The 21,762-nt window shown below is 46.6% G+C and overlaps 1 protein-coding gene across 15 annotated transcripts in view; it reads left to right on the top strand.

Moving 5' to 3' along the window:
- ZNF618 (zinc finger protein 618) overlaps positions 1-21,762 on the top strand; it is a 165,856-nt gene that overhangs the window by 26,076 nt on the left and 118,018 nt on the right. Inside the window, exons 1-3 of one of the 15 annotated variants that reach the window (XM_075055214.1) lie at positions 17,688-17,717; positions 20,137-20,243; positions 21,099-21,218. The exons of 9 other annotated variants lie outside the window; for them this stretch is intronic. Coding sequence is in view for 3 of the 6 variants with exons in the window: in XM_075055207.1 (XP_074911308.1) it covers positions 9,576-9,632 (57 nt within the window). In the remaining 3 variants the exon portion in view is untranslated. Of the gene's footprint in view, positions 1-4,334; positions 4,878-9,335; positions 9,372-9,456; positions 9,667-17,687; positions 17,718-20,136; positions 20,244-21,098; positions 21,219-21,762 lie in introns of those variants that run through there. 5 more of the 15 variants (XM_075055215.1, XM_075055216.1, XM_075055210.1 and 2 more) reach the window with 5 other exon arrangements.

The raw sequence follows: 21,762 nt of genomic DNA, 5'->3' as shown, positions 1-21,762 counted from the left end.
AAGCTTCTGCCCAAAATGCCATCGCTGTGTCCTCCCCTGCCTCTGTGCCAGTCCTGGCAAAAATCTTGGCACTGCGGCCGGCAGCGCCGGAGTGATGAAGTAGTGAAACTCGATGGATTTCCGTTCCCGAGGTCAAACAACGCATAACTCATCCCCTGCTCCCTTTCCCTCTAACTCAAAGGACATTCTCCAGCGAGCTGTAAGGGGACCAAGTGGTACAAAATACTGCACCTCTCTCCAAGTGAAACATCTACATGCTGCACAAGGGAGGGATGGCTGCGCTTCGGGGTCTGCACCGGTGCTGCGGTCCTGGTGCTGCCATGGACTCTGCTCTTCCTCGCCTTGGAGGGAGGCTGCTGTGGGCATTGCCATGCACACAAGCTCGGATCTTTGCTGTCTTGGTGGTGTCCAGGCTGGATCGCAAGAGCGGTGCAAACCCTGACCCTCCCATGCCATCCTTTGCTCACACTTGCAGCACTGGAGGATGCATTTAAACATCTTTCACCCATCTGAGGGGTCCCGTCTCCTTTCCCCCATTGCCTCCTCTAAGCTGGAAGGTTTTTGTTCATTTTATTTCTGCTGCTGATCATCTTGCTCTCTGCCTTCCCCAGAGGTAGTCTTTCTTTGGGACAGGATGGCCAGACATGCAGGTTGTGTTCAAAATGGTAGGGACATGTACCTGGCACAGTTGTGTTTTCTGTTTATTTTGCCTGTTTTAACAATTCCTTACCTTCTCTTTTCCTCTTTGCTAACGAGCACTGAGCTGATGTTTTCCCTGCACGTCTAAGACATAAAGGCCAACTGAGATCAGGTTCAACCCTTTCCTAACATAAAGCATGGATTTTTTTTTTGTAGTTCTACTCTGATTTGAGCTTGATTTTGGTGGTTTCTGCCCATTTTCCCGCTGGTGGTCTTCAGTCCCCTGCATCTCCACCTGCAGAGCTGTGAGAAGGTCCCTGGGTGGGGTTTGCACCTCCTGCCCCCCCGTCGGAGCATGTTCAGCACAGAGGATGCTTCAGCCATTTCATCTTTGCTTTCCCCAAGAGGTTTTGTTCAGCCCCATCTGGTCTTGGCAATTTCTTACCACTCAGTTTATCCAATTCACTCTGAAACCTTCTTGGCTGTGTTGTGAAGATCTTTGCCGGTATTTTCATGGGCAAATGTGGCTAATTGTATTTGGGGTTGAGGGGGCAGATGAGGAGCGAGCTAGGGGAGCATAAGCCCCAAAGAGACCCAGACCATCAATTCATGGGGCTGTTGGGAGGCTGGTTTAGTTTTACCAAAGAGGGGTTTGGCTTTCAGACCCTGAAGATGGCCATGCCTGTATGGGAAGCATTTCACACGTTTTAATGTGGTAATTAGAAATGCCTTTGGGGGGCTAAAGTCTGTATCATGAGCATGGTCTCTACCCACGGTGGCACGAGAGATGCTCGGTACCCACTGGGTGCCCCATGTCATTGCCAGCTGGGAGAAAAGCAACTATGTATGTGTCCTGGGCTCTGCTGGAGGTCCTGCTGCTCACTGCAGCTCTGTTTGAGCTAAGGAAAGATCTGTGTGGTGTGTTGGAGCCTGTCCCAACACAGTGACGACTGAGCTCTTGGTGGCTTCTGAGCTGATCATGGCCAGATTTTGCTGATCAGGCAGCACGTGTAGCTGCACATGCTCGCGGCTACTTAATCAGCTAGTAAGTTTTGGGGGGGACAAGATAGGCCCTTCCTGCAGTCCCAGGAGACTAGAGAAACCCCCTATTGATACCTTTGTTTCTGTTCGTCCCTGTGTGGGTCAGCAAGCTCTAGTTGCAGCCTTCAAAGCTGGTTGCTCTCCAGTAACTTGCTGGCTTTTCTCTGTTTGAAGATGTAGATCATGGATGATCACATCAGGTGGTGTCCATGCCTGCTGGGGTGTTGGTGGGATTTGCTATGGACAAATAGACCATTGGCTTATTGAAAACCATGTGGGTCCTGGAATTCTTATATGGATTTTTTTATGAAATGTTTCTCTTTGAGCAAGCAAGAGGTGGTGTTGGTGTCCTGCTGCCTGAGAACCTGTTCAGTGGGGCTGCAGCCCTGCAGGTGTTGCCTCTTTGACTTTTCCCACCTTTGGCACCTCTCGAGTAGGTTTTGAGGCAGCATCTCATATAGGGTAGGGGATGAAAGCTGGCTTTAACTGCTGCCTTCATTGCTAGCTGAAGCCACTGAGGCTATCGATAGACATCTTTCTGGAAGCAGCACTGCTGGTGGAAGAGCTTACTTCACTTAATTTGAGCAAAGTCACCTGGGTTAGCATTTAGGCTTGATTTCTGGTCTGAGTAATTGCACTTTGTTTGCCCAGAGCAGTTGTGTGTGCTGCTGTGGCTGTGCTTGGGGTTCAGTGTGACAGTCACCCCTCTGCCCGTATGTGCCTGGAGGACCTTTGGAAGGCTCTGCTGGAGGGGGACACGTTGCACGTGTCATGTTTGAGCCTCACAGGGCTGAGCTGGCAGGATCAGTGTTAGCACAGCACAGCGGGAGCAGGACCTGCCAGCTTCTCCTGCGTGAAATGGGGGTGAGCATCCAAAGGAGAGAGCTCACACAGGGTCATCAGACTGCTTCCCCCAGAAACTCCACAGTCCTCTTCCCTGGGCACTTCTGCTGGGCATGAAGCTGTGGGAGGAGGCAGCAAGTGAGCCCCGCTGCATCCCGTATGCAGAAGGGGCTTGTTTGCACCATGATGGTCCCACCGCATCCAGAGTGGCCAGCAGCTGTCCAGACGTGCTTGGTGGACGTGGCGGTATGTGAACCTGCCTTTACATTAAGCATTAACAGAAAGGCAGCCTTGCCCCCAGCTGCGCGGGTGAGGGGCAGTGCGAGGCTATTCCTGTTTTCTTGGAAGAGCGGATGCCTGTGCCTGCTCCCCTGTGCTGCCAGTGGTCGTGTTGCTGCTTGTGGTCTTGTGTTTGTCAGGGCTGGGATGCAGCTTGTGCTGTTCGTAACTAATCCAGCTCTGGTTGCACTCTTCTGCTCTCCTGTTGTGGAGAAAGAGGGTCCTCTGATCTTAGACATCCCCCAGCTCAGGGGAATGGTGCTCTGTCCCATTGACTGAGACCAAACACCTTGCTCCAGCTGTGCTGGCACAGCTCACTGTGAGGGACCATGCACAACCCACATTTAAGACATCTGAGTCGCAGCTCTGGTCCTGCTGGTGCTGGTGCAGGCAGTGGCCATGAGGCCGGTGGCACCTTTCCTGGTGGGAATCAGGCGCCCGTCCTCAATTTGTGCATGCACTTTGCAAAGCATCCTTTAGCTGTGAGCTCACAGAGGGATTTTTCATATCTCCCCATTGCACAGAGGGGCGATTAATTAGAAATGTGTGGTGGGTGTCCATAGGAACCAGCTTGGATAGCGGCTGAATGGCAGCAAATGGGGCAGGGGATGCAGGCAGGGAGAGGAGGCGTCCGGCTCTGCGCAGCTGCTGTTTATTTAGGAAAGGAAACGCTCCATGTCGGGTCATGCCCTTTAGGATCACGTCCCCCATATGGGTGAAGGAAACTGGTTGAAAGGTTGGATTTTTCTGGACTGCACTGTAAGTGGTTTGAAACTGTTCTTGAAGTTTTATTTGACTGGAAAGCATTTAGGAAGTGATTTTGAATCCATTTGGTTGATTCACTGCTATTCCTGCACTAGGATGCAGAGCAGTGATTCTGTAATTAATTTAATTACATGCTTATTCAATCTTTCCTAAACTAGTAAAATTTCAGAATGCCTTTGAATTCAATGAAATGTGATTTTCAGGGACAGGAGGAAGGGAAGGCAGGGAAATTTCAAGTTAACATTTTTTTCCCTTCGTTGGTGTGCCAGCATTCCTTCCCCGATGTCACCGCAGCCCCATGGACCTGCAGTGCCCACTGCAGTTGCCTCTGCTCCCTGCGGCGATGGGCACCCCCAGCCATATTTCGGTTGTTTACCAAATTCCTGCCTGTGCTCGGTGCTTCCCTGCCGAAGGGAAACCTTTTAAAGAAGCTTCAGAAATAAAATCATAAAAAGCCTTTTCTTTTTCTCCTGTCCCCCACCTCTTCCATCTTTGCTGTTACCTAACATGGGTTTCTCTTGCTGCTTTTATTGCCTTCAAATTTGGCCAGCATAATCTATTGTGTAATTGGGCTAACGAGTTCCAACCCACTCTCCATCTTCCCATCGTGGCACAGCAAGCAGCTAATCTCTTCCGAGTTTACCTTTTTCCCCTTTTTGGTTGTTAATTTAAAAGTATCATTTCCAAATGTGCCACTCCTCCTCACTAAGTCTCGTTTTTATTTTTTTTTTAAACTCTGCAGAAGGCCGTGAATGAGTAACTGAATATCTCCTGGGCTCTGGAATTTAACAGTCTTTGCCCTTTGTTCGGCTGGGTCAATGCATGAATTCACAAGTTACTAAATTAGAAAAAAAGGCAAATGTCTGATTGTGGATTGGATCTGTATTTTTTTTCCCCGAAGAAATGAAGTACAAAGAGGAACTAGTATTTTCAGATAGTTTAAAAAGTAGTAATTTATTTTAAAATCTAGTTGTACCAAGGCCAATTTTTAATACAGAACTAAACATTGAACTGTTTTTCTAAAGGGAAAGTAGTAAAATCCAGCTTTCTATATTTAAGAAGTTAGAAAATATAAATCTACTTACAGCATAAACACGGATAGACTGGACAGAGGTTTGATGGGCAGAGGTTATAGCTGGAGCATAAAATTACCACAATGTAAAGATGGTTTCCTTAATTTTTCCTGCTTGAAGAAGAAAATAATGTCAGGTGTGTTGTATAAAAAGTCAGCGTAAAGCAGCAGAGCACGGAGTGCACACAGGTCCTCTTTGCAAGGACGGACTGCGACAGCCGGAGCAGCCTTCTGCCTGGTAAGCCTGAACAGACCTCCATTCAATTTTTTATGAGTGTGTCTTTATAAAAAATTAAAAAAAAAAAGAAAAAAAAAAGAGTGATGTTTCCATTAAAAAAGAATTGAGGGCAGCAGCTCTGGCTGGTGTGAATGGGTCTGGTTTAGACCAGCTGAGGGTTTGGCCTTGGCTGTAGCTTTATGCCTAAATTGGGAGCCATCCCCTGGCCCGGGTGGCTTCTGATGTGGGAAATGGTCTGGGCTGGTGACTGTGGCAGGAAAACGGGTGTTGGGATTGCTCTGCCTTTGTTGCTGCTCTTTATAAACGTGAGGATGCTTTTCTGTACCTTTTGATGAAGAGCTGCCCAAGCAGAGCTTCCTTGGGAGGGACAGGAGTAGCTTCAAGCTTTTTGTAGGGATCCTGCAGTTGCATGAGTTGGGCTATTATAGTGCTGCAAATCTCCACAAATGACTTATTTACAAATAACAAGACTCATAAATCTCACCAGGTTGGTCACTGGGTTTGATATTTTTTGGGAGGGATCTTTGCTTATCTTCTCGCTCCCATATGGCAAGGCGAGGGGGCTGAGCTTTGTGTTTGGGCTGTCATGATGGCACTTTGAGCTCCAGCAGCGCCTCTGAGGGCTGGTTCGTGCTTTGCGGCTTTGAGATGTTTTCCATGTTTGTGGGAGACACCTCCCACCTTTCTCCCGGTGGCCTTTGAGTCAGTTCTGAAACATGCCTTCCTCTGCTCCAGCTGCTCAAGAGGATGACTTCCATGCTGCCTCCTCCTCCTCCTTGTCATCATCTCTCCGTGTTTTTAAGCTCTGAATGGAGGATTTCCACGAGTTGAGCTGGCTGGTGGTGGCAGGCAGAGCTAGTGGCATTAGTGCCTGGTGCCGGTGTGAGTCCAGATGAGCAGCAGTATGACTGGAGGATTGTTGAGTCTGCCATGGGAGATGGTTCAACCCCAAATTTTAGTTTATCTCTGTTTCATGAAGCAATGGCAGTTGATGTCTGGCAGCATGCAGCAAGATGAGACTTGAAGCCTGGGCTCTCTTAAAACAGAAAGGCATTTTAGTGTATTAAAATTGGCAGCCATCCCCAATTTGAGTGACTTTGGCTGTTGGCTTCCTCAGCATTGCCTTTGCCTTTGAGAACTTTTTGCATTCAAAATGATAAATGCAACTAGAGACCTTAAGTGACCTTAATTTCTCCAAATTGGATGCCTCATGCCCAATGTGACAGCCTCAGAGTTAAAATTAATATAAATTTTGTAAATCAGTAGACTGACCTTTTGGTGAACTGGAAAGAAATGTCAAATTTCTGTTCCCCCCCTCCCCCTGTAATCAGCAGTCTGTAATGAATGAATTATTCCTAATTTCAAGATTGTAGCTCAAAAGGGCACTCAAATGGCTGAAATCCCATAAGAAAGGCTGACCTTTTGGTTGTCTCTGATGAAAATTCAAGATTTTCCCTGAACTTAGCAGTCTGTAATGGACTGCACGACATGCTACTGTAGCTCGGCAGGAGCAGCTCCCCATTTCTTTTCTTAATATATTTATAGTAACAGTGTATGATCCCCCAAAGTGCCTTCACAGTCTCGTAGGAGCATTTGAGGCGTAGTTAAGATTCGGTGCCAAGACTTCTCTTTAGGTACAAAGCAACTGTGAAATAAATAATTCCCCTCTTGCTCCATGAAGAATTGATTATTTGTCATCCCCTGTGTTGGACACAGTGACTGCATTTTCCCTGTCTGCTCTGAGTTGCTACTGCAGGTTTTGGTGATGCTGGGTACGTGCAGGAGGGTCCTTCAGCTCTCTCTTGCTTGAGGTAACAGCACTTTGAGGTCCACAAGGAGCAATAAATCTGTTCCCCACAAGATACTACCAATGACTGCAGATCTGGTTTTGCTCAGAAACTGCTGGAGAGAGATCTGGGCTTGGAAAATGCATTTATCTGATGGTAACATTGTGTACTAGCAGGACTGTGCGCCGGCAAGCGTGCATTTGGATGCTTCTTGCCAGCGGGAATTTTCTTTTGGGCATTAGGTGGGAAACTTCATGGAGCTGGGTAATAAATTGTATTTGTATATAGTATATCCTCTGTGTGGTACCCAAGTGTGCTCTTGGTTGTGGTAGCTTACCTGGCTTTTTGGCTTCTGGGTACTGGTCAGGTTTATGGATGATGGATAGATGAGGAATCACACGCGCTTTGCCTTCGTAGCTTTTTCCACTGTCTGTGTAGCATGGGCTTCTCCTTAGGTACAGAAACATCTTTTGTAATAGAAAACAACTGAGTTTAATTTATGGAGAGAAAAAGTTTCATAAAACTCAGCCGCGTTGCGAAATTCTCAACCACGCGGGTTTGGAGGAGCTGGCCGGCTTTGCCGGCATTGTCCCTGCGGCAGCGGTCCTGCCGCTGCATTTCAACACCCCTCAGCCACGAAACCCCGCCGGGGCCGAGCCCTCCCCATGGAGCCACAGGGCAGTGCTCAGGTGTCTCGGAGCTGCCTGATTTTGGTCCCTGCCCCGGTGCTTAGAGCCTCTCTGGGGGGCTGCGGGAAGTGGGAGGCAGTGTGGAGCTGTAGTGGTTGGGCATCACTGAACCTTTAAAGAAAGGGATCCAAATTTCTTTGGGAAAAAGTCAACACTAAAGTGGAATGGGTCACTCCTTCCTTACGTTGCTGGCAGAGACAAAGGTTCGTAAAACCAAATGAAGCAACACATCTGTCCTAGAAAACTCTCTTTTGCATCTCAGAGATGAAAGCAGGCTGAGATCACTTTTGCTTTTCATTTTCTGGTTCTGCTCCACAACTACAGCACAGTAAAATTTTGGAGGCAGTGATGTGAAAGCAGTATTTAAACTTGTGCCCAGTTAGCATTTTAATTTTATTAAATTGTGAAAATATTTCTAGTAAAAATAGATTTTGAAATAGATTTTGCAAATTATACCACCAGCAGCTTTACAATAATAAATGTCAAGTGCTAAATTATTTGGCACTGTTTCTGAAGTGTCCAAATGCTGGATAACAGTTTAAAACCTGGTCTCCTGTCGGCCTTTTCAGCTCTTCTCTCAGGTAATCGAGACCACGAGCTGTGCAGCAAAATATTTTGCTTGAAGTGCCTAAAAAATAATAAGGCCTTAGAAAATAATAGTAAAAAAAAAAAAAAAAAAGCAGGTTTAATGTCCTTAAGTTTGCGTAGTTCATTTAAAAATTAAAAAAGAAGAAATCCTGACTTTTTTTTTTTTTTTTTTTAGCCTACTGTAAGTTGCAGGTATGTAATAGCATGTATACAGGACTGGGACTGCTGAGCACCTTGGCTTGCACTGAGGGCTGCTGGCCAGCTTGTAGTAATAGTCTCTCAAATTTGAACATCTGGTTCAGAAATGTTGCTTAGCCCACCTTCTCACACATTGGAAATATTTTGTAACAGTCAAGTGTGCCACAAAGTTTTTGTTTTGTTTTTCAAAATATGTGCCCCTCTTATGTGGCAAAAATACCAAACCCCAAACTGAAAAATACTCCTCCTGCCATGCAGTGATCTGGCAGTGCAGTGTGTGGCTAGGGAGGAAAAAAAAAAGCATACAGAGATGTGGCTGCAGCCTATTTCTGGTGCTGAAGTGTGAATTTAAGTGGCGTGGTCTGCACATTGTTCCCGCAGCATCGCTGCTAGTGGTCCTTGTGCGCCGGCGGAGCAGCACTGCTGGTACCCGGCTGTGCTCACTGGCATGGTTCTCAGCCTGTGCCCACGACAGGGGCCTTCTTGCTGTGCTACTGCTTAAAAATTAGTTAATGCTTCCCCCAAATTAATTATGCTTCCAACCAGGGGTGAGGGGCTTGTGTGTTGAGAAGGTTTTGTCAGGTCGTGCACCAAGGAGTGGGTTTTGATGGCTCTGCTCTCTCCAAGTTACCTTCAGTAGCTCCTTCTCTGTTTCTTTTATGCGTGTGATGCGTTGACACTTCAACGAGCAAGGCGTTTCAAAGGGTTTTTATGGGAATGTTTCAAGCTTCTTCTGTTCTATCTGTTTTTGAGAGTCTGGTGTTAGGTTTTACATTTATAAAATAGTAAAAAAGCAGCAGCTGGATGAATTAATGAAAGAAATTTCTGCCAGCAACAGCCAAGCACAAAGGCAACACCTCTTGCTCATGAAGCCCCTGAGCTGCAGCTCGAGGGAGGATGGGAGATTATTCTGGAGATGTCCCACTTAGGCTTTTCCTGGTTTTATATACTTTCCAAACCCAGCCACTTTTGGGGACAGAAGAGTAGCTTATACTGACCCCTGGTCTGAACCTGCTCACTCTTCCTCACACAGGCGCTCTTACAGTGGTCCAGCTGCTTTTCAGATGTTTTTTCAAGGGCTTGATCCTGCATGAAGCCGAGTGAGAAACAGCGGATACAGGAGCCAGAGCGAGTTTTGCACTTGGTGTGTGAAGACCAACAGGTCTGGAGCAAGGCCAGGACTGCTGGCATCTTGCAAGGTCACGCCCTGAATGAGGATGTCTACCTGCTGTGTAAGCATGATAATGATGCTTTCCTTTCTGAGAAGGGCTCTTTTCTTCTAAGAAATGCTAGAACAGCCAGAGAGGCGTTTTTCATTCAAGTGTACTGGGCTGTGCAGCTCCTGTTGCTTTCACTTGCTCTGTTCACAGCACTTGGAGACCTTTGCTGGAATACGGTGAAGAGCCTGACCCTTCATTTGTATCCATGAGAGCATAATGGTGGGGCTGATGTTGTGTCCACAACCTCAGCTGGGCCCAGCAGCCTTCATTCTGGTACAGGATGTCTTCATTCATCACAGTCATGGGAGTAAGGCTGGTTATGGTTTCAATCCATACGCAAAACTCTTTGGCTACCTGGGAGATTGTATCTTCTTGGCAGTGTAGATGTGGTATAGGGGGTGAGATGTGCTCAGAGAGCTGAGGAGGTGGGTGCTGTGCAGGTGGATGGAGCTCTGAGCAGAGGCATCAGCCTCCGTGCACATTTGGGATGCAGCGTGGCACTCTTCCTCTTCCCTTCCCTGAGATCTTGCTTGTTACAAAAGTTTTGAGTTGACTCTGAGTACAAGAGTTTTGAAAATGGTCTTAAGTTGCCTTTATCTTTTGGTTCATTATTGGACGTCACATTTATTCATAGATTCAAAATTTGTGTTTCCTTTTTCCCGTGCCTTGCCGGGCACTGGGAAGCACGTGTCAGGAAGCTGTTGTTACTGGCAGCTTTCAGACCGATAGCATAACTTTGCAAAGGGAAAATATTCTGTTACCACCCCTACTTCTCAAAACTTGGGCATGGGTTTGCATTGAAATGTTACTCTGAGCCATGACCCACTCTGTGATGCTGTTCTCAGGTTTCACTGGGCATTGAAAGCATCTAAGCCCATGGCAGTGAGTGTATAAATGTAGGATGAGCTCAGGGCTCTGGTTCCCATCCTCCAGGGCTGCATTAAGGGCAAACAGTCCTAATGGTGTTACTGGTCTTAATGAGTAACTGGTCCGCGTGAGCCGACAGTGGTATGGATGGACCTTTGGCTGTTTCTCAGTTTGTAGCCCAGCAGTCCAGATCATCCCTGCTACAAAGAGCCACGTTTGTGCTCTGAGTCCACCTGTATCTGATGGGAGGGGATGTCGCAGCAGCACTGGTTATCACTGGGATGGGTGTAGGCACCCCTATGGGCTGTACATGGCTGGAAGAAGGTTGCTGGGAAAGCAAGCCTGTACGAGTGCGCATACCTCTGAAATGTTTGAAAAGACCAAAAAAACCCAAAGATTGAAACCTGGGCAGTTGGAGCAAAGCTTTGTGCATTGGGCAGAGCAGCCCATGTTGGGGCTGGCAGGAGCTCTTTGGGAAGAAGCAGTCTTGATTTAGCAAGTCCTCACCTGCCACCTGGCAGCTTTCTGGGCCCGTCTCTTTTGATGCTTCAGTTGGTGGTGTTCTCTCCTGTACACCAGAAGCTCTCAGTTGGTTTCTGGGGGGTAGAGGTGGTGTCCAGGTGAACCCCCTTGTTGTATTACACTCTCTGTTTCTGCAGAATTTGAGTTGCTAAAAGCTCCTATCCTGCCTTTCTGTTACCTCCCTGCTGCCTCATCTCTGGTGTAAGATGCAACTGGAATAACTTGTGTGAGTATCTTGAACTTCTCAGGTGTGCCTGAGAGTGATGAAGAGCACTTTCTGGGGTAGCCAGAGACCTAGCACTGAACCTCTTGCCATGGGATCACTTGGTGCATTTCCTGAGAGTGCTCGGCAAGGCAAGCTGGAGCTCTGCAAATGCATTGGTGCATCCTTCAGACAGTGCTGAGCTTTGCTCAGAGGCTTTCCTTCTCTGTAAAGGAGAGAGTGTGTCCTGGAAAGCCTGTGTCCATGTGGGAGGAGGCTTTTCCTCTAAGCACTGTGAAAGGTGAAGGTGCTCCCACATCATACTTGTATTGTCTGTTCCATAAATCAAAGAAAAAAGGGTAAAACTCCATTACTCGATGTTTCCAAATGTATGTCCTCATATGATAAAAAGCTTTTGCTATCCAGCAGTTGTGCATAACTGCTCTAATGTAGTCAGCCTCCAGTTTTCAAGAAGGCAAAGAGCTTTGACTGGATGAGGGCTCTTCTGTTGGCTCTGCTGCTCATCTGCCTGCCCTTGCTAGGGATGGCTGAGCAGTAACAGGGTTACTGGCAGGAGAGCAAGGACCACCATTGTCCAATAGTCCAGATTCCTGATGATGGCTGCAGGGTCATAGGTTTGAATGTCAGAGAGTCAATAAAAGCAAAAGACCTTTGAACAGAAGTGTGTAATTCTGAAAATACCTTCTGGTTACAGAGTCTATGTTGGTTTTTGTAGGCAACCTCATCACAGAGTTCCTGGTGGTCTTCATCTGTCTGTCTTAAAACTAGCTGGGATGGATAGTTTCTCAGCTATGTGGCTAATGTGCCATTTGACAGAGGATTTTCTCATCTGGTATTCAGAAGCTTTAAAGACAGGATCTGTGTAGTGCTGGAAGTTAAAATACATAAAAATAAAACATGGAGTAAGTGTTTGGCTCTGAAAGTAAGTATGTAGGTAAGATGTTGAAGAGTGTAGGTCGGTGTGGCATGTGTAGTTGCCCTTTCCATCAGCTTATTTTGGTTGATTTGTTCTGCAGTTCATTAAAAAATGAATTAGTGTTCATTCAGACTGACATTAACAAGTGACACCCAGAGTTGTAGGCCCTCAAAATTGTGGATAGCCACATATAGTGGGAACTGTTTGTGGTTTTCAGCAGTGTTTGGCAGTTAGCTCAAAGCTATGGAAGATGGTCAGAGAAAAATACCGAACACAAGTGGGCTGAGATTTATGCTTTACGTTCAGATTTTATGTTTTCCTACACATTGCTGGAGGAAGACAGTAGTGTAGTTGCATTGGCTTTGCAAGGACATAGATTAGAGCCTTAAGACCAGAAGTAGTTGATCTGGCAGTTTGCATGCCAAGCCACGTGTGTTGGCCAGCACTATCTGATGCCTGGCCAATGTGCTTGAATGCCCAGCCACCTCCGCAATTGTCATTGCCTGCTCTTCCTGTAGGAGTACTGTCACTGCTGGCCATAAAAGCTCTACAGTTGCATTGTATGGCTGGACAGGAGTTGAGGATACCTCCAATTGCCTGAAGAGCAAATCCACTTGATTGGTTGCCAGAATGGGGTGGGAAGTGCCACTTCTGTCCCAAGAAGTTATTGTGTTAGGGGGTGACTTGAAGCCTGGGCTCTGGCTATTTGAAGATCAGACCTTGGTGGAGAGCTAGAGAGTGCTCGGTGGAGAGCTAGAGAGTGCTTGGTGGGTGGGTTGAGAGGACGGAGTGAGGTCTGGACTCTGATGGTTAACAAGGAGAGGTCAGAACAGGCTTTGGGGTCTTGCGCATTCATGTATTTTTGCTAAGTCAAAATGTCATATTTGGTAGAAGCAGGAAGCTGTGGAAACTTTTTGATGTTCCCGCTTCTTGAATTTGTGTTTCTGCTGAGCAGCTGATTGCAGTTCTGATTATGTTACCTGCCACATGGGAACACTTCAGGAAACCTTCATTTTTTTTCTGAGAGAAAGCTACCAACAGACCCCAAAGAGCAGTATCTGGTTATATATTATATTTGCTCGTGTGTCAGTCTGCATAAATGCTCTTTGCATAGTGTTCTCCATCACAGAGTTCACCACCAGGACCCCTCCATCCTGGAACACCCTTCTTAGCTTTGGAAGGCAATCAAATGACCCTGTGTTAATTTAATAATTGCAGTAGCAATAAGTGGTTTGGAGTGCTCTTTATATTTATCCTTTAACTGCCCAGGTTGTGTCTATTGGCTTTTTGATGTTTTGATTACCCAGCAGAGGCTGGGGATGACCCTAGGCACTTAGATAACCTCTCCAAAATGAAGAAATGATTTTGTGAATAAAATGCAAGACTGAAATTCAAGAGACAAGTGTCTGATTCTCACAAAATCTTTTTCTGTGGCTCTGGGCAAGTTGTATAATCCGTCTTAGATTTCCCAGCACAAGAACTGCAGAGAAATTACTTCACTAGCTCACATCGAAATTGTCAGTATTAACTAGTGTTTGGGAGACATCAGGATGTTTTGGATATTTTGGTTGGTGGTTCTCATAGCTTTGAATGGTTAGAGTGATTGAGTGAGATTTACTTGACCCTCTGGTGCCTGCTTTCCATAGAAGCTATCTTCATTTGCCCTGTCCTTGTCTTCTTTAGAGGTAGAAAAAATTACCATGTCATAGCTTCAAGGTGGCTTTGTCCTGGTAGACTTGACCAAATTTTTTGTGGGCTGTAGGTAAGCAACCAGTTGAGCATCAGCCAGTAGACTTAGCAGAGGTATTGGGGATTTTGGTGTACAAGGAGATCAGTTGCTGTGTCATTATGAAGGTGGTTATTTCCAGGTCAGGTCTGAGGTACCCCAACAATAAATTCTCAACACCTTGAGTGTATTATGCTCAGTCTGTGGATAAACTCATTCTTTATTGCTGTCAGTCTGCCATCTTTCACTGGCTTTGAATTTTCTTTCAAAGTAGCAATAAATAATAATTAAAAAAAAAAAAAGTTGCTTCTATTTTGTTTTTTTGAGCGCTGACAATAGCCTTTGGAAAAGTCCGGTTTTCCTTTCCGAGAAGGTCGCCATGGCTACTCCCTGTGCTGCATTTAACGGCCGTGCTGGCTAATGCAGCAGAAACAGATTTGGCTTTTCCTTTTGGATGTAATGAATAGCAAACTGCTGCGTATTCATTAAGAGAAGCAACTTGCAGAGGTTAAGTGTTTCATTTCTGGAGCTGCCGTCTAGGGCAGTAATAAAAAATAAATTGGGCAGCCAAGGAGGAAAAGGGGTTTATAAGACATGAAGTGGGAAGAAAATAATTGGTACCTCATTCCTGGTTTCTCTCCTTGGGTTCTGCAACTGTAAGTCAGGACCTCCGAGTCCAAGCTATGGAGATTTTTGTTAGATGCAATCAAATTTGCTGGAGAATTAGCTTTGTTTTTGACAGGAACCCATCTGACTAATTCAGCAAAAATAAACAGGCTCTTGGACCACAGTCATCTAGTCCAGGAAGGATTGAGGAAAATGGGTCTGGCTTTAATGTCTGAACAGCACTAGCGTGAGTCCAGATGATGCTCTGTCCACTTTTCGTGGACTTGAGCTTTCGAGGCTGGAAAGGCTCAGGGCCATCCAGCTGCAACCTCTTGCACTGCGCAGGGCAGCAACTCCAGGGTCAGACCCATGGGTTTTGTTTGGCCCAAAGTTTATCTTTGTTCATAGCCAATGAGGAGGGATGGGCCCATTTCAGATATCTGCTGTAGGATACAAGGAGTTGGGTGGTGGATGTGCCTCTTCCTCTCCCATCTAGTTTGTGATTGTTGCATGAGAAATGGAAACAGCACAAAATAACAATGTCACTGGTGGTGTTGGTATGTTGCACAGCCTCGCCGTCCTCTTCTGAACACCCCTGACCTCCGTCTCCATGGCCTTATGTGGGCAGCAGGACTCCTTTGGTCCCTACCATGATGACTAAGTGGTTTCCAGCCATTCTTCAGCATGTTGGTTTTTTTTTTTTGTTTTGGTTTGGTTTGGTTTGGTTTGGTTTTTTTTACCCTAGTTGTACAGTCTTGTGTTTGGCTGCTTAAAAATGCATCTTGTTTAAATGAGTCCAGCACACCCATCGATCCAGATGGCATTGTATTAGTGACCTGTCCTCTTTAATTATGTGCAACTAATTTTTAATTTTATGTTCTCTGCAAACATGACTGGGAATGATTTTCTGGCTGCTTGTAAATCATTGATAGATATTGAATCCTTTCAGGTATTGCTTTCTCTTGGAAGAAATGAGGATTCCCTCATTACAATTAGTTTTCAAAATTTATCAAATAGTTATTTTTTGATCCACTTAGTATATGTTTACATTGATTTCTGTTCTAGGGCTAATTTGTTTTTTGAATCAACATCTTTTGCAATAGTAAGCCCTGCAAAAATCTAAGTCTCTTGTACTAAAATAGTTATCTTTCTCAACCAAAGCCATAAATCTTATGAGGAAATAATGCCAAGTCTGTTTGACAAGGCTGGTTTTCTTTCTTCTTTTCCATATGAAGACATACAGGCTGAACATCTTGCTAAGACATTTTTAGCCAGGTTGGCACAGGGTATTCACACCTGCAGAAAATTGATTTTGAATCCTTTCCCCATGTTGTCCTGTCTCAGGTGTGTTCATTGTATCTGCCATGGGTATGGTATCTCTTTGGTCTGGCAGCATCACACAGTAACTATCATTTCTTCATAGTTACATTTTTTCCACCTTTTTTTGTTAGAGAGGACAATGTTACATGGTGCTTATAGAAACAGACTGAACTGTGAGCTGTTTTGAAGCTCCATCTATGTTAAAAGTCCATGTTACTGTTTCCTTGTGACCTGACCTGTTGACATTTGGTGTGGTAGGATGTGGTAGGGATGCCCATCAAAAACCCAGTCCTTTTTTAGGAGTCTGAAAGGAGTCTGAGGAGGAGGACCTGGACCTGGGAATAGTCCAAGGGGAATGAAGGGATGGGTGTCCCTCCACCCTGCTTGTGGTCATGGCCACGTTTTCACAGACGGGTCAGCCCCAGCTGTCTCATGTCCATGAAATGGCTGGGCATGGGGGTGACACTGCTGTCCCCAGGGCTCATGGCAGTGGGGACGATTGGAGCAGTCACCTACAACTCCCAATGTGGATTGGGTTGAAAGTGGTATGGAAAGTTTTAGGTGTCTTCATAGCTGCTGCCTAGACACATGTTTTAAAGACCTCTGTTTATAACTTGTCCGAAATGCTGCCGCCAATGTCATGGAGGGGACGGCGTACATGGGGGTCAGCTCTGTGCCTACCCCCGGGTGCAACTGGGGTGCTTGGTGACAGCGTTTCTGTGGCCAGGAATGAGCTACCTACCTCCGGCCGTGCTGGCAGCACGCATTGGTTGAATGGCTGTGAAAGTCATTAAATCTACCTCCGCAGTGAATTTTCCCCCTTTAGAGCTGGTGTTCAGGAGTCAGTTGCCGCTCTAGGTAGACCTTGTGGTGTTTACTTGGGGAAGAACATGGTCGGTGGTGGGTAACGTCTGACCCATACAGGCAGAGTTACGTGTTTCCCGTGTGAGTTTGCAGTGGACCAGGCTCTTGGGCAGAGCTGTCCTGCTGTCAGACCAACATGTTGCTTACAAAAGGTTTTGTTAGACGAGAGCTACGTGTGCAGTGGAGCATCATTAAGAGGCTCAGTGAGCCTTTTCCAAAGGCCATTGAAGTCAAATGAAAGACTTGATAAGCTGAAAAGCCTGGAGATGAGATTTAGAGGGAAATAAGAGTTTTTGAGTGTGTCTGTATGGGATCGGGGGTTCAGGAGTGCTGGAGGTAGTGAGACCTATTTACCCTCTTTTCCAAGCTCGGGGGCAGGAGGGTGTGAAAACAGCAGAGGAGAGGGTGGGCAGTGGGGATCCCATGGATGTGGTTGGGAGCAAGATGAGAAGCTGGAGGGTAGAGGGACCGTATCTATACTATCTGCCTCTTCTGGCATCAGGCTCCTTATTTAACCTGTTTCAGGGGTTTCTCTGGTGGTGTTTTGGGCAGGTACTATCTATGCAACTGCCCTTGGCAAATACACAGCTATGGAAGGGGTGGAGAGCTTGGGTCTGCTGGGCGTTTGCAAAATGAGATGTGAGAGTTTGTGTGCTGGAGCAGGGGTCCAGGTCCTGCGGGGTGTGTGTCCTTGAAGGTCCATGGTGAGCAGCTGACCCCAGCCCGTGCTGCAAACCTGCAATACAGTGCCAGGAATCAGTCCCAGGGCCTGATTTCTAGATTTAAGTAGGACCCTGAGGCAACAAAGAGCTTGGCAGCAGGGTGCCCTGCCTAAGCACGAGCCAGTTTGTGTGAAGCTGTGTGAACAAGCATTTGTTTTTCGTGCATTGGGCTGAAATGCTTTGTTGCTTTAATGGGTAAAATGAAGCCTGGTGGTGAATCAGTCCCTTTAAAATGACACAGAGAGCTGTAGATATGGAGCCCACTGCTAGAAATCAGTGATAGTAAGAGTGTCAGAATTTTGAAAGTCTGTATTTGGATGCTAAAAGCCTCTGTGGTTAATACAGCTTGGGTATAAAGGTTTTTATTAGAGAGAGAAACCCCTGCAGTTTAGGGTAAAAGCCAGCCACCAGCTGATCAAATTAAGCAGAAGCATCCTCATGCATGGGATAGTCTGTAATTGCTCACTTCAGAATTTCTTCCCCTCGTTCTGCCTTTCAGCTGATGATGGCACTGCCACAGTCAGGGCATCACTTCTGCTGCTGCGATTCATCCCGACGGCTGGTTAGTGCTAAGGGGACAAAGTCTCGGGAGGTGAATTCTGGTGATGCTTTAAAGGAGAAGATAATTGACTCGTGGGTTGGAGAAACATAACAAAAGAGGGGAGTTGGGTCTGTGGAGGCAAAAGCAATGTTGGTTTAAGAAGAGGTACTGTAGGCACCCTTAATGAGCTAACGCAAAATCCTAATTAGGCAAACTTTGTGTGATTCTCAAGAAGGACCAACAGATCAGAGAGCAGATCCATGTAGAGTAGCACGTTGTCTGTGTAGAGTTATTGTCACACTCCTTGAGACATTGCCAGAGAGAAGGCTAGATGATGAGAATCTGGGAGAAAGGCTGGAGAAGGCTTTAAAACCAGTCTTAGAGCATTTTTTAGATGAATCAGAGGGAGAAATGCAGAAGAATTTAGGAACAGGAGAGTTGCAAAATTAGCATGGCATGGTGTGACGCAGGAGAGGGACAGTGGCCTCTTGTGGGAGGTGCTTGAGGAGATGCTGATGCTCAGTGATTTCCAAACTTGGAGCTGACATCAGTGATGACAGAGCCTGGGAGTCATCTGAACTTGCCTATCTCCTACTTGGTCGCGATGGAGATCTGTGCAGATGCCAGCTCACAGTGGTGCTCTTACCTGAGTCGTGAACAGTGCTTTGCCCTATTCAATTTTTACTTTACTAAAATGAATATCATGGGCTTCTTAATAGTCACAGGAGCATAAAAATCTCAGTGTATCACAATTCATCATCCTTTAAAAATTGAATTTCTGTTGAATTATGTCTTGCCGCTGTAGTGCTGTGGAAAAGCTCTTATTATTCATAACTATAAATACAATGATGTTGAGATTTAACTGGTGCCTGAAGGCTTTATGCTGTACTTTTGTATTGACAAAGCAAACAGTCTTATGGATTGGTTTAAGTTTATGGGATGGGAGGTGGCTGAGCCCTTCCTCGCCGTTGGAAGCAGTAATCTTCCTCTCCAGTCCCGAGCCATCTCTGAGTAGGCAGGAGGGTTTGGGGCTATTTTGGCCCTTTAGGACTGAGATAAACGACCACCAAGAAAAGGAAATAGAGTAAAGAAAGAAATAAAATCCCTGTTGGGTGGGTGCTTTTCTTCTTGGGTACCAGCTTGGTCAGGCTGCTGGAGGACACGTTTCAGGACCAACGCCAGCTTGGAGGGAGTGCTTGGGTTTGTGATAGCAGGTTGCATGGCCTGAAGGACAAGGAGGAAGAGCTGGAGAATGTGATGGATCCCCAGAAACCACCTGAATCACCCAGGTCTTCTTCAGCACAGAGGAGTGACTGGACCAGCACAGTACAGTGACTTTGTGTAGGAAGGTTCTCACTTGCTCTCCTTGGTGGACATCAGTAAACACTTTCATGTTCTTCCTTGTCCCAACTGAACGTTTAAACAGACATTGGCCTGATTGTGTGATTGCAATGAGGACAGACCTGGCCGGGAAGAAGTTTGCTCAAGTTTACGTTTTGCTTTGCGAGCATCTATTTTGGGCCTGAAATGTGGAAAAGTCCTGTAATTTGGTGCTCGGCTGAGGCTGAATTTGAGGCCTCTGCATGGATTTTACTGTAACACAAAAGAGAAGTGAGTTAATCTTTTACAAGAAATAATTAACATATGGAAATAATTTTTAAAACTGTGATTGGGTAAATCTGGTCTCTGGGGACAAGGTGGGAAAGATTCTGATTGGATTTGGAGGGATTTTTTTTTTGTGTGGTTATAATTAGAAATTTACACATAGCGAAAGAAGTATTGCTGTTGGATGTTGGTTATCATGGCCTGTAGGTTGTTTGGAGTTTTGTTTGTTTTATGATCTCTTTTCTTAATATAGCGATTGGGCCTTGCAGAAGTTTGGCAGTGGCATGTTAACTTTTGACTTAGTTTAGACATTCAATATTTTTGTTGCAAAATAACTCTGCTGCATTTTTTTTTTTTTTTTTTAAACAAAAACTAGTAATCTCTTGGGAACTGAAATTCTGTATTTGAGAAATTGCAAAGCCTCCATTTTGGGCTTTCTTCCACTGAAAGCAAGGCAACAAAATCGGTGATTTCACAGTAGTTGTATTTTCTAATGCATTTCAAAACTAGTTTCCATGTAGGCATAGAGAGTTACAAAAAAGTGTTAAAAATTAGATGCCTAAATGTTTTGCCATGTAGCAGGTCGAAACAACGGGCTGGTCGTTAAGTGGTGGTTGACATGGTGAGCCCCTACAAGTGAAGGGGCTCAACACCATTTATTTGCCTTGGAGTTATTTAAAAATCTTGCTGAGTGTACTGGAGGGTTGCAGCTGTCGCAGGACCTGTGAGATGGGGCTCGTCTCTCCGTCTGGGTCTGACATCCCGGGCTTGCTCCCTGCACACGTCAGGGTGGTTGGGATGTGTTTGGGGGAGGATGAGGATGGTACCAGTGGCCAGACAGAAATTCATCCCTTCTTGTTTGCAGAAATGTTGGGGTTTTGCATGGAGATGACTGGTGCCTGAACAGAAATCATTGCAATGGAGGATTTTCTTTAGTGGAGAAGACCTTGAGACCTGCTGGGTGGTGACTTTGTAATGGTCACTTTAATGCGATGCTGCTCAAACAGGAGGAGACTCATGCACATGAAAACCTGGTGGGGCTGAGCACAGCTTGTGGCTGAGCACAGCTCACTGGGCTGGACCAGACCTCCTCCTCCTCCTCTTCTTTCTCCTCCTTCTCCTCCTTCTCCTTCTCCTCCCTGCTGCTGCAGCACCACTGGGGAGCAGCCCTGACACCTTGCCCAGGGGGACCCTGGGGGGCTGATTTGGGGGGACCATGGGTACTTCCCCAGGGGGGATGGGACATGGGGCTCCTGGAAGCTGCCTGCGTTGGTGCAGGGGCTTGAGGGGTGGCAGTGGTGGGTGCTGGAGGCTGCTTTGGTGTGTCTGCTGCGTGGAGAGGAGAAGGAGGTGCTGGCATGGGCTTTGAAATTTGACATCCAGTGCCCCCAAAGGGCAATTTCTGCAGCATTTCCTGGCATTAACACCCCGGAGATGCTCCACCATGCTGCACTGCTGCCAGCAGGAGCACCCAGTACTGCTTTCCCTTCAGTGGTGACTATGAATTTGAAGTAAAACAGGAAAAACTGGTTCAGTGCACTTAGGAAACTTGAAAATGAGACGACTAATGTACCTGCGCCTCTAGAAATGGATGAGGCGGGGGGTCCCCACGCCAGCTGTGGGGGGGCTTGACCTTCCCTGCTCCCCCTGCGTTCACACCCTGCATAATTCGGGCAGTATTTGCACAGGCTGTGCGCTTCATCCCCAGGCTCCACTGCCACCACGTTTGTAAAATTGAGATCAGCTAAATGGGTAAATGCTGCTCAGGTTCAGCTCCAGCTGCTCCTGAAATCTCACTCAGACTTTTAAAAGTTTTTTTTTTTTCAGTAAAAGACATGGGTTTTCTGACTTGCCAGCCTTGAAGGATCCTGGAGCTGCAGGGTGCAAATACCAGTGCGGAAGAACAGCGAGTTGATTAACTGAATCCCTGATAAAAGGGGAGATCAGGTTTGTTGTCCTGCAAACCCGGCTGGTGCAGGGGAAACAGTGGAGGGGGAGTGCTCTGGTTCCTGTGGGCAAGACGTGGCGCAGGGACAGCTGCCAAGACAGGGATACCTTGGTCATGACAGTGCTCGCTTCTTGCTTCCAGCGCACCTTTTAAAGTCGGGAGAAGGCGACGGGTTTGTGTTTTGCACGTGCTGATTGGGGTTTTTCCATGGGAATGGGCACTTTTATCACTAAATCAGAGAGTCTCTGGGATGGCGAGTGGTGCTGGTTCCTTAAGGGTGTTATTTCACATGACTTTCCCCTGCAAAGCAGGTGTGTGGACTCAGCGCCCGTTGGCCTCCCTGGTTAATGATTGCCCCGTGACTGCTCATAATTTGACTCAGTAAATGCCTGGAGTGAGCACAAAGCTGAACCTGAGCAGGGGGACCACGTCCTGGCGCTCATCCTGCATCCCAGCACAGTGAGCAGCACTCGGGCAGGAGCAGCGCATTTGGGGTTTGTCTGGCTTCCTTCCAGAGTCGGTATAGCAGGCCCCAGTGCTCTG

Source organism: Buteo buteo, chromosome 23, assembly GCF_964188355.1.
Source record: "Buteo buteo chromosome 23, bButBut1.hap1.1, whole genome shotgun sequence".
Taxonomy (NCBI): Eukaryota; Metazoa; Chordata; class Aves; order Accipitriformes; family Accipitridae; genus Buteo; species Buteo buteo.
Note: the sequence above shows the minus strand (reverse complement) of the source record. Positions and strands in the feature narration are given on the sequence as shown.